A 13229-nucleotide genomic window follows, 5' to 3' on the forward strand; every position below is an offset into this window, starting at 1 on the left:
AAATACCTTTACAGCTCCTTCATTTATTTATGGGGAATTGTGATTTTCTGATCAGATCCGCTGATAAGTACTTATTTGCCATTTTTATATCAGCTTGTGAAAAAGCACTCACATGGAAGCAATTACTTTTTCCATCCGCCTTAAGAAAAGTAAATTTATTGACCTATGGCTTAAATGGGTCAGATACATAAAACCATTAAAACCTGACTTTACAGAAGTATTGTATTAATAATCTTTGTTCCATTTATCTCCTTCATCATTTGTTTTGTTTAATTTTTTGTGTCCCCCACTCTTTTGTCCCAAATAGCAATTTTTTTCTCCTTTAATTATTTATTTATTGTTTCTCTCTCTCTCCTGAATGTCGCAAAGTTTATATATAAAAATGTTTATATGTAAAAATGAAAAGCTAGCAAATGTTTTTTATGGTTCTTTTTCCTATTTCACAATAAAAATAAAGAATAACAAAAAAAAAAGGGAGTTCTTTCACCACACAGTCGCCAAGTACCGCTCATCGGGGATCAACAGAATGTGGGGTTTTCTGTCTAATATTGTAGGGTCTTGAACTTACTATATAAGTGTCTAGAGGTGACTGTTGTTGTGAACTGGCACTTTAGAAATAAACAGAATTGGCTTACCGGGCATGTGAGAGTTGAGAGTGTGGATCATGAGTGGGTGATGGACAGGTCTCATGTACTGGGGTTGGACTGCCATGTGATTGACATGCTCCACAGGTACTGAGTGGTGAAGAACACTGACCTACACAGAAGAAAGAGAAGGAGACTGTGAAGTACAAATGAGAAAAACAATGAAAGAGAATTTAGTGTAGGAAGAAAAAAAATGAAGGAAAAAAAACAAACACAGGAAAGACTCATCTTCATGAAAAAGAAAAAAACAAAGAACCAGAAAATAGGACAAAAACATTGGGTAGATGAGAATGTTTAAACATCAAACTCACCTCCAAATTGAACTCGTTGCTGGTGTAGCGACCGTTGAGTTCAGAGCAGGTGAGTCTGAACCTCCTCTCACTCAGACTGGCTGGTTGCCAGTTCCTGTAGCGCACTTGCCTCAGCGCCTGCTCATAGTGGGCCATGGAGTCCACACCTTGTAACACAGTAAAAAGTGATGCCATGCTTAAAGGCTAACACAGGTCATGTAGCAGAACTGCATGTTAGTGTTATAAATAAGCCTGTAATTATATGACAGGGACAAGTCTCACGGATCTTTACGCCTTTCTTAATCTATGATTATATGAATGCTGATTAAAGGGCAAGCCATTTCTGCAGATCTTTCCTAAGATGAAACTGCAGAAGGTCACAAAGCATTGTCAGCCTACCATAAATTGATATTCCAGAGGTGGAGTTGGTGGCATCAAGGTGTTTTCCCAGCAGAGCACTGTGATGAATCTCCAGACTCTCTCTGTCTGGATTCAGTTCCTCTCCAATTACCAGAACATCACAGTAGTCCAGATTGTGCATTACCTCCATCACTCCTGGCCTGCGGGCTGCATGCATGCACACAAAATTGCACAAGTGTGACAATTTTTGAAATGATAAGATGTCAAATATCACGCACATATGTGGCCGAATGTTTGTAACAAAAATGAAAGAAAGAAGACATTATTAATGTTATTAAGAGGCTGGTATAAGCTGAGAGTATCTGTAACATCCCACTCACGTCCACCAAAGCCATCTCCCTTCATTACTGTGCTTGTGATGTGAAGCTCTTTGAAAGGTGCCACACCCAGTGGGCCCCGGAGGTCACTGGCAGGCCTGACGAGTCGATTAGATCCAGCAATGGTGATTCTCGGTTCACTGGGTGGCATCACCATAACTACTGCCTTGATATCTGGGATAGAGAGACACGTGTCCTCTCCGAAACACCTGACACACAAACATACAGAAGAAAAGGTCACAGGGCAGGACAACATCTGTGTTACTGCCTCACTGCTTATGTGTCTTGATTTTACTGTGCAATATTCACTTTTCAAGGTACAACTTAAATACCAGTGTACTGAATTAAAGGTTCAAGGAATAACAGGGACATTTCTTTGTTCCAGCTGAACCTCGTTCACTTAAAATCTGTGAGTAAAGCAGGAAAACACACAAATCTCAAAATAATAAATAAATAAGAAAATCAATCATAAAGCAAAAACAGTTTGGTAGCAAGTTTATTTTCACTTTCAGGATGATGGAAGGGCCTTTACTACTGAAACTACTGAAATACAGTACCCTTCAAAAGTCTTTTCTTTCTTTATATTCTGCTTCCAAGGAGCCAGACTTTCTTGTGATAATTTAAAGTGGTCTTGAGCAATAGTTCTGCCGGCTTTCTGAGGGTCTTTCAAAGCTTTTCTTTGGACATTGGCTGCTTTTTCACTCATTGTCAGTCCAGTCCTTGTACTTGACCATTTTCAGAGGAATGTTCTTGTTTTGTTTCTTAAGCCACTCAACACTGACTTATGAATCATTCAACCATAAAAAAGGCACCAAACTCAAGGGATGAAGTTGTGTCTACACATAGCAGGCAAAAAAGCACAAATTTCAGATTGTATCATTAGGCTTTGTTACTTTGTTACTAGCAAAAAAAAAAAAAAGCAAAACAAACCAAATGTTGTTCCCATTTCTTTCCTTGAATCTATGGAAAATGCCAAAGTTAAAACAGTTTCACAGATATAAAGCTGCACTTTTGCACCAACAAGGTGATTCCCAAAGAACTATTAGCCGAATACTTTGCATATCTCGACATGGGATGCAGTGTGTCAAGTGGAGGACTAAAGAAGCGGTCAGGATAAAAAACTATCTGCAGCAGTATCTAAAATTCATGCAAAGACCTGACGCAAAAACAAAGACCTGACACAGGACCTGAGAGATGCATCTGGGGCTTCAGCTGACCCATCTACTGTTCACTGAAGCCTTTTCAGAAATGGTCTCAGTGGAAGAGTGGCTGTTAAGAAGCCATTCTTAAGTAGGTAAAACATGGAGAAAAGGATGAGCTATGCCACATTACACAAGAACTGGACTGAACAACAGTGGCAACAGGTCTGATGGAGAGATTAATCCAAATGTGAAATTTTTGGTTTAAATCGTCAGCATGTACAGAGGAGGTCAGGAGAGAGAGGTGTTGGAGATCTTGTCAAAATGGATGGAATTACGAACACAGAACAGTACCATCAGATTTTGATCCACCATGCAGTACCATCTGGAAAGCATCTGATTAGCAACAACTTCATTTTTCAGCATGGCAATGACCCCCAAAACACTGCAAATGCAGTAAAAGCACACCTGGGTAGAAACACACACACATACATGCACGCACACGCACACGCGCGCGCGTGCACACACACACACACACACACACTGGAACACTGTTTGCTACGGATTGGCCTCTTCCTATTTTCCTAGAATTTATTTTTTTAAATGATTGGAGGCTCAAGACTTTTGCACTCTTTTTTAGTTCTTATTTTAGTTCTTGATTTATTTAGAGCATTTCAAGAATCCTTTTATTTTAACAATTCTGATTATTGAGGTTTCAGTTTTAATAAGTTTTGCTTGCAGTGCTAACAGTGCCTAGAGAGAACCAAAAAAAAAAACCACCCTAACAGTTCAAACTTAGAAAACTGTTTATATTCTATTCCTCTTAACAAGAAGCAGGTTTAGAAAATATGTTAAGTGGTCACTGAGGTGCTTTGTTTGTGCAATCAATTTCTAGTAAGCCATCATAATTGATTACCACTTCTGAGATTTGTTGGAATGCCAGAACGGGCTGGCAACAAAAAGGGAAAACTGGCAAGAATACAAAATTCTCCAGTGAGTTTGTTTTACCCACTCATCAAACAGACCAGCTGCTTTTGAAACATATACAGTGAATATTAATTCAAGTAATTTAGTTTCATCTGTCACTAGAAAATGTTGCTTTCCATTCTGGACAAAAATGCTATGGAATTATGGGAGTTTCTTATATTTTTGTGTACAGTACCTATGTATGCTCTGTCAGTTTTATTGTGTTTATTGTGTGTAAGTATTTTATACACTATTGCCAGAAAAGCACAGTTATGCAGTAAACTAAAAAAAAATGCTAAAAAAAAATTAAAGGAACACTTTTTAATGAGAGTACAGCACCAAGTCAGTGAAACTTCTGGGATATTAATCTGGTCAGTTTAATATAAGAGGGGGTTGTTAATCAGTTTCAGCTGCTTTGGTGTTAATGAAATTAGAGGGGCAACAATGAGACAACCCTAATGTCCTCTAGTGGGCCCTGTGCTCACTGTCTGGCACCGTGGAGCCCGACTGGCATTTGCCGTAGAATACCAGAACTGGCAGGTCCACTATTGGCACCCTGTACTTTTCACAGATGAGAGCAGGTTCACCCTGAGCACACGTGACAGATGTGAAAGGGTCTGAAGAAACCATGGAAAACATCATGCTGCCTGTAATACTGCTCAGCTTGACCGATTTGGTGGTGGGTCAGTGATGGCGTCGGGAGGCATATCCATGGAGGGACGCACAGACCTCTACAGGCTAGGCAACAGAACCCTGACTGCCATTAGGTATCGGGATGAAATCCTTGGATCCGCTGTCAGACCCTACACTGGTGCAGTGCATCCTGGATTCCTCCTGGTGCACGACAATGCCCGGTCTCATGTGGTGAGAGTATGCAGGTGTAACAGCACCAATTCTTTATTAATATTTTTTGCAATTATGTCCTGTGCATCTGTTATTTTCATGTATATTTATATAGAATTCCACAAAATGTATTTATTCATTTAGTTTTACCTGACATGTTTGAGTAACTCCGGTTGTTATGCGGAACTTTTTTTTTGTTACTGACTTCTGTACCCCTACAATTATTTTTCTGGAACAGCTCTCGTTTATAAGGAGCAAGACAAAAATGTCTTTGTGTGTTTGGTTTGTGTGTTTGGTTTGTGTAGGGGCTTAGCCTGAACCATCATTAACTGAAGACACAGTTTTATCCCAACTTCTGTCAGTGAATAAACGGAGATTCCCTCCAAAAGACATCGGTCGTCCTTTCTGCAACACAATGCAGAAAGAGAGAAAGAGAAGAACCCACCGGTTACACAGGCAGTTCCTGGAGGATGAAGAAACTGATACCATGAACTTTCACCTGCACAGACATACTGAAAATTTCAAAAAAGGAAATAAAGCCCACTTAAATATAAAGAAATCCAATCCACAAAAAGTGATGTTAGTTTTTAAGATCTCAGATTAACCGAGGTTTGTTACCTGCCATGACCATGTTGCCAGCAGTGTCCTCACTTTGAAATCTGTGTGTTTCTCTACGTGTGTGTGCACGCTCAAAGGAAAACGTGCTCCTGGAAACATCATTGTATCAGGAACTACCACAAAGGCCTTTAAGTACTTGTTCAGTTTGTCTGTGAACAGATTGTGTCAGTGCAACAGGGCTGCAACCCTTGTGGAAGCAGAAGCAGTATTTTTGAATCTGTTGTGCAAACAATATTTTGAAGATAGATGTGGTCCAAGGAAATGCTGACAAACTACTTATGCTGCCAGACAGGACCTGTGGCACGGAGAAAAGACCCACAGCTTTAAAACAAAGCAGCAGCTTAAAGAATTTCAGAACATCAGTACGTCTTATGGAACTACATATAGTCGTTCTTCCTCGGTCACAGACTGCAGATTCAACATATCTGCTGAGTGCAAAGGCGGATCTATCTGCCGTTATCTTGAAGAGCGCTGTGAAGTGCTGTCAGAGTCCGACAGCCTCTATTGTTGCTCCTCGAGCTCGCCTCACTTTATCGACCAGCTGATTTGACCTGCCTGCGTTTGCTGCTCAACAAATGAACAGGTGCTGCACGGCTGTGAAGACAAGATGCACGACACGTGGACAAGTACCGAGCACTCGAGCTACACACGTCATTCTCTCAATAAAGAATATCTATATATGCAATCAAGCATGTTACATCCTGTGTGCTACAGCTTAGTGCTTTGAAGAGCAGGTCAGACATGAGACCCATAGAGAAAATCAATACTGGGATGTAATAATGATCCAATAGGAAATGCAGGGATGAGTTAGTCTCAAAGTAGCAATTCAAACATAGGTACCACTTAAAATTACTACTGAACTCCAAAAAATCATAAAAAAAAAGACATAATCAGATAAAAAAGATTTTTCAAATGTTTTGGCTCAAAGACAAAACTGAGTATTTTTTTCTCTTGTTTTAATATGTTTACAGTTAACAGTTGACAGTATATGCACATAATATATAATCTATGGGTACATATCATCTGTTTTGGTCTATGCAGAGGAAAATAAATGATCAGCCTACCATCTGTCCATTACATTTAATATTTTTAATATATATTGTAAGTGTATGTTTTTAGTCTGTTAGTGAAAATATCAGGTCACCAAAAGCCAACCGAACCAAAGTTCCTGTGTTTGGAATATTGGGATATAATATTATGCAGGACATTTCTGGGCAAGTACTTGAAAGAGAGGCAGGTTGAGTGACTGACATCATCATCCTGAAGTGCTGCTGCTACTTGTGAACAGTCAATTTAATCAAGTCAAATCAAATCAAAGGCAGAGACAGAAGCACAAATGGAGAGAGGAGAGAAGAGGGAAAAACATAACAAAAACAGGGAAAATAGACTCTAGCAATATGGTCTTTGCAATCACCAGGGACAGCTGGTCTGCTCATTGGTTTAATAGTTTTTACACTAATGATCCACCCTTTGCCATCTCACTGAGAGCTCAGCTCTGACAGCTGCTTTACACACCACTGTTACTGTTTGTAGCTGTTTGTACTGCCTGTGACCAAGTAACAGGCAGTACAAAACACGGTGCTGACCACCGTGCTTTATGCATGCAAGCATCATTTCACATTAGTGCTTTGGGTGTTTTTACAGACATTACATCGTCAGAAAGAGTTCAAATCTTAATTTACAAAAAAACAAAAAAACAAACAAACAAACAAAAAAGCCCTCGACACATTAAATGTGCAGCTGTTCTGCGCATTTCCCTAAATTGCTCCATTACACTCTGAATGTAAGAATCTAATTTAGCTGATGCAGGGGGTGGCATGTTGGTGCAGTGGTTAGCACAGTTCTTTTTCAAGGGAAGAAGGTTCTAGGTTCGAAAATGCTTGCTGGCTCATGCCTTTAAGCGGTGAGTTTGCATCTTCCTCCTGTGCACGTTTGACTTTTTTCCTTTTGTCCAATGGCAGCTGGGAAAAGCTCAGCTAATGCATGGGGACATACACAAGTATCCTATCTAGCTAATAATAATATAGCATGTGTAATGAAAAACTACAGAGGTGTGATTTACACTGCAGTATGGTAAATAATGTTGTAAAGTCAAATGCTAAGCTAATGACCAAATCAATACACAATACAAATCAACAGACATCTCTGTTTATGATAAGCTGCTTTGTGTCTCCTTTAAATGTTTGTGCGTGAATCATCTGAACCTAACGAATACTCTTCCTGCGTGAATAAATCTGGTCCCACGAGATTTCCACAACATATGTGTGTGCATACAGTGTGTACTGTACCAGTCTCTCAAAGCCAATGCCCCCTTGAGCAAGATGTTAAACTCACAGCAGCTCCAGCAGAGCTGCTCCAAAACTGAACTGCTCAGAGTGCAGTTCAATAAAGCGCACATGAAGCTGGGTTTTAAAAAGTCACAGTGTGTGTTTTGTCTCTGAAATAGCTGAGATAAAAATGTATTGTCAGAGAAAATGTGCACTCACTGTACTGTAGTGGTGATATGCAGCCGTCGGAGGCCTGGTGTGGGGAACTGGCGAGAATTGATGTAGGACACTTTGGTCATGGCGGTGTTGATGCTGTCCACATCTTCTCCTTCCACCACCAGCACAGACTGGGCTGGGTTAAAATGAAACTGGACAAATACACAAACACTACTTGTCCTCAAAAGAACTTTAGAATCTAGATTCATAATGTGTGCATTAACAGTGAAGTTCAATAATATGAGTGCAGTTAATCTAAAGCATTTAGATGTGGACGCATTACATTCGACTACATCATATTCCAGAGATAAGAAATGAAAGTCAGCGTGTTCCTAAGAGAGCATCCTAAGAAATGTTCACAGAGCCTTAACTGCAAAAAGGGGCACATGAATTTTCAATAGGACACAGTGCTTTACTTCTTCCCTTTAAATCAATGAAAATGCAGTTAGCTGTTACTGTAGAGAAAGGCGGAAATATGTTGCATGCCTTCATTTTTTCACACACCTTTATGTCCTTAGCGAGGCTTTCAAGGGAGTTAATATCAAGGCCTTCTTTGCAAGCCTGCAAACAGGAGATAACCTTCTGGGTTTCGATGCGGCCCGGTCGGATTGTCAGACCTGACAGGCTACCACGGAAATACTGAGTGAACCTTGGGGTTCCTACCTCACCACCTAGTAGGAAAGAGAAAAGATATATGGTGAAGGGAGGAGAAAGAAGAGAAAAGAAAAGGAGGGTAACAAAGGGGAGGAAGCTAAGGGGAAAAGTGGCTAAAATTGAGAATCTATGTATATTATATGGATGTGTATATACAGACAGAAACACATTTTAAGTTGGGGAACTTAAATTGATTAGAAATGTCACATCTTACAACAAAGGAAAAAAAAAAAACTGCTCAAAACGCTCAATCAAATCTCTGGGTTTTGTTTTCTACAGTAACTGCTGCACACTCTAGATAAGCAAGAAAAGCAGATGTCATAACCTACAGATTATGGTCTGCAATATTCAAGGAAATATCACATGACACGGGATTTCCACCATGTCACACAACAGCTGATTTTGACAGGTTGTCACATTGGATTTATGACTTTGACAGATGGTAGTGCGAGGTTGACCTAAAATGTTCTGCAACTGCCACAGCCACTGGGAAATACAAACTAACCATTCACACAAGCTAAATAAAACCCTGCAGCGGAAGCCGGCACGATCTCTTGTGTAAAAGGTATCACAGCAGTACAGACGGTGGAGTCTGTCAAACCCTGACATCTTCTTAAGAGTGCACTTTTTTTTCATATGGAGAGCGTAGCAGATTTTCCTGTCAGCTCTGCCCTGTGGTACAATTTCAGCACTTCTCATGACAGGTGTAATTTCCATACAGGTCTACCGCCCTTTAAGGTAAATTACTTCCTGTCTGAGTCTTTTAGGTCAGTTACGGTTTACACATTTGAAAATTCTAATACAAGGTGACAGCTCCTCTTAGAGTAATGCTAAAATGATGGATGTCAGTCTGTATTTGCACTTCATAATATACCGAGTGTCATATACAAGTATGTCTAAGTAGTAATGAAATATGTACATAGTCAGTATGTACAGGTTTAGAATTTGATTATTATTACTTTTTTTTCACATTATATTAAAACACAAAAATACTGCTTACAGTCAATTTCAAATGCAGCAAAAACTTACAATAAAATAGATAAATACCCCATTTTAACTGAAACATATTAACTTTATTCAGTCTTTATTTTAATTTATTTACTTGTTTATTAACCCAAACTGGAAAATACATTAACAATCCATGTAACACAACTCTTAGATATTAAAAAGACCTCCACTCTACTGGTGCCTTTGATTCAGCACCCCCTTTCCTATTCAACTGAATATAACTTTTTAGCAGTGCAGTATTCTGACTCAGCAGTTTTGTTATTTAAAGTTGTTCACTCATTTAGCAGATAGGAGGTTCTCCTGGGACAGAGCTACTCTGTACAGAGATGCTCGGGGAATTGTAGACAGACACTGCAGATGATATTCAGAACTGGCTAGCCTGCACAGGGCTGCAGGCATCTCCTCCCTCAGCTCGGCTCGGCAACAGTTCCCGCATCACACACTCATATCTATAACAGATAACAGTAAATGTATTGATGGAATCTATAAAAGGAAGTCTGTATGACAGGAAGTTTCGACTTTAATGGAGTGATGCTCCATCACTGCACGAAGAAGATCAGTTGACTAAGTTAAATCAAGGCAGACACTCACGTGAATGCATGCAGAACTTCCAATCTTTGTACTAATCAACCTGATGACACAGTTTGACTGATTTGGACCTATTATATGTATGTATGTAACTATGTATGTATAGATAAAATTAAGTTGAATTGAAGGTACTTCCACCCTTCCACTGGGACCATCTCTGATTAGGTTTCAGTGAACAGTAGATGGATCAGCTGAAGCGCCAGATGAATTTCTCAGGTCCTGTGTCAGGAATTTACTGAATTCTATTTCTCAATGATATGACTTTCAGACACTCGTCATTTGTAGATAGTTCTTATTTTGCTATATATTGTTAAAGTTGTGTGTCAATTATTAGACATATCACTATCCGTGTCCACAGTGACAGTATTCCTTTACATGCAAAATGTAATCTAAATGTATTTTCCATATATATAGGTGGATTCTTGTTTTTCTGATAGCACATTTCTTATATCCATACACCCAGAGCTGACATGGTGAGCACTGAGCATTTCAGAATACAAGTAGGTGTAAGTGGGAGCAGAGAAAGCCTAATTTGCCTGTCCATCATCTCCCTTTCTTTCTACCAATATAAAGGTTTCCCCCCCCAAGACATGTTTTTCTGGAAAAACGACATCTCAACATACATCTATTTTAAATAGATTCACACAATCAATCAAAAAGAAAAGAAAAAAAAGGAGACACTGAAGAGCAGAATGTCACATACTGTGTGGCAGACCTTGAACACATGAGTAGTGACATTTTGGAAATAATTTCAAAAAGAAGCAAGGCCATTCAGAATAATATCTTGATCTGAAAACATTAAAAAAAAACCCATCTCTAGATCTCCAGATTTCAAAGACATACTCTGCATAATATTACACATCTGCCCTTCAACTGATGCCTGCAAATCAGTTTAATTCTTGTCTGAAGGTTCCAGTTCTTCTTGGTTTTTTTTTTGCATTTTTGGCCACAGCGGCTTTTGTCTACAGTGGAGAGTGACAGGAAAAGGGGGAAAGATACAGGGGAAGACACGCGGGCAAATTGGCGACGGGCCAGGACACGAACCCACGCCGCCCGCACCACAACGCGGCGTGTGTATGTGGTCGCCGGCTTCACCACTAAGCCACCCAGGCGCCCCGTTCTTCTTGTTTTATTGCGGTTCCCTTCCATTTTTTTCTGTAAATGCGTTCATTAGATTAAATTGAAACTTTATTAATCCCTTTAGGAAGATTCTGACAGGGTGCTTTAGGTCAATAATGTGTACATCAACGTTCAAAATGTTTGAGTCTTTCAAAAATCACAACTGGATCCTGTTTGACTGTGTTTTCCTATTCAGCTTTCTCTTGAAAGGCACATGATTGTAATCACATCAGTAACTGATGCATTTCATTCAGGCTCTTGTTTTGCTCCCGCTGTTTCACTGACATTACTGCGACACCTTGAAAGAGCAGAGCCATAATTAATGTTATTAGTTACAACTGCGTGTTTCCTATTATGACAAGTCAGAATGAGAAAGGTCTGGTGGATTACCTCCAGTCTAATACATGTTTCTTTACTGTGTTCTCAAAGCATTTCAAAACGAGTACATTCTGCTGCTTTCCTTTGATTGATGCCTTTCATTTCCCACATAAAATCACCCCACGCTCTTTCTGATGTTTCTGCTTTACTAAAATGTCTGAATATTGCGAGGGCTGCTTAAAAAGTCCACACCCACAGCCGCGTTGCAAGTGAAACGAAGAGATGGCAAACTCACATTTGCCACTCACGCCCAACAACAAACAACAGCGCCACAGAAAACTGCTAAGACCCAACAACAGCCAAACTGTTCTCTGGGGTTAACCTTGTAAAGAAAACAACACACATCTTCTTTGTGCTCTTGGGGTAGTGAAAGTACAGTCTAAATGCCTTTTTATTCCACATGTCTCATCATTATGGTGTTGATTGTGGTGAAAGGGAGGATGGAGAAATGAGAGACTCTGAAAGGCAATCTTGCTCGCTAATGGCCTGCAAAGTTATCAGTTGCGGCTTAGTGAAGCTTAAAGCGGCTTCATTGGGATGTAATAGCTGGCAAAGTTGTCCTCCATTCACTCTAGCTAATCCTTCCTTCAGGGCTTTCTCTCACAATCAGAGATTCATGGAAAGAGGCAGCAAGAGAGGGCTGTATGAAGCAAGGAAGAAAATGATGACGACAGAAAGAAAATTGCAATCAGGCACAGGATGAAATGAAATTTAAGCAGCAACCAAAACGCCATCAGGATTGAAGCGTTGGATAATGCTGGCGAGCGTCATGAATGTGGTTTAGTCAAGCAGCAAAAAGGATCACTACTGTCTCATCCTCACATGAAGCACTTTTTTGTAATTATTCAAGTAATAAACATGACAGCAGGGTAGCTTTTGTTCAGTCCAATGCGATCTCTGCTCACTCTCCTTCCCCGCCGCTGGAAATGATGTGAAGAATTTCCTGTTTGATACCCGCTCGGCTTGTGCCGCGGGAAACAGCTCGCAGCCCGGGGGCATAAATTTTAGTCTCTTTATTTATTTTAACAGTCAGTCGCTTTCTTTCTGTTTGTGATTCAAATGTAATTTTAAACTTCTCTGGGCTGCTTTGCCTTTTTGTTGATGCAGTTTCTTTATGTTTATGATATGTTGTCAGCATTTTTCAGGCTGGTAACAACTACATATTAAAAAAATAACAGGTTTCTGACTGCTGCACCTGCAGTTTTTGGACAGACTATTTGGTCTCTTGGAACATAATACATCTCATTATGAATTTCAGTGGCCTGCAATGCACTGGAAAATGTATTGCTCTCAATATAATACCTGTGCTCTGTAATTATGTCATATGTTGAGTATTAGAGAGTATCAGAATACACAGGTCCTGCTTTCAATTATTTACAGTGATATATAGGCTATACAGGTGCTGGTCATAAAATTAGAATATCATGAAAAAGTTGATTTATTTCAGTAATTCCATTCAAAAAGTGAAACTTGTATATTATATTCATTCATTACACACAGACTGATATATTTCAAATGTTTGTTTCTTTTAATTTTGATGATTATAACTGACAACCAATGAAAACCCCAAATTCAGTCTCTCAGAAAATTAGAATATTGTGAAAAGGTTCAATATTGAAGACACCTGGTGCCACACTCTAATCAGCTAATTAACTCAAAACACCTGCAAAGGCTTTTAAATGGTCTCTCAGTCTAGTTCTGTAGGCTACACAATCACGGGGAAGACTGCTGACTTGACAGCTGTCCAAAAGACAACCACTGA

At 39.6% G+C, this 13229-nt stretch overlaps 1 protein-coding gene across 1 annotated transcript in view; it reads right to left on the minus strand.

The window, feature by feature from the left end:
* Nucleotides 1-13229, minus strand: part of LOC115795939 (calsyntenin-2-like) — a 179865-nt gene that overhangs the window by 4430 nt on the left and 162206 nt on the right. Inside the window, exons 11-16 of the mRNA XM_030752091.1 lie at nt 8225-8391; nt 7724-7872; nt 1675-1880; nt 1334-1501; nt 956-1101; nt 636-756 (exon numbers count right to left, since the gene is read on the minus strand). Coding sequence (XP_030607951.1) covers nt 636-756; nt 956-1101; nt 1334-1501; nt 1675-1880; nt 7724-7872; nt 8225-8391 — 957 coding nt within the window. The remainder of the gene's footprint in view (nt 1-635; nt 757-955; nt 1102-1333; nt 1502-1674; nt 1881-7723; nt 7873-8224; nt 8392-13229) is intronic.

Source organism: Archocentrus centrarchus, chromosome 17 (genome assembly GCF_007364275.1).
Source record: "Archocentrus centrarchus isolate MPI-CPG fArcCen1 chromosome 17, fArcCen1, whole genome shotgun sequence".
Lineage (NCBI taxonomy): Eukaryota > Metazoa > Chordata > Actinopteri > Cichliformes > Cichlidae > Archocentrus > Archocentrus centrarchus.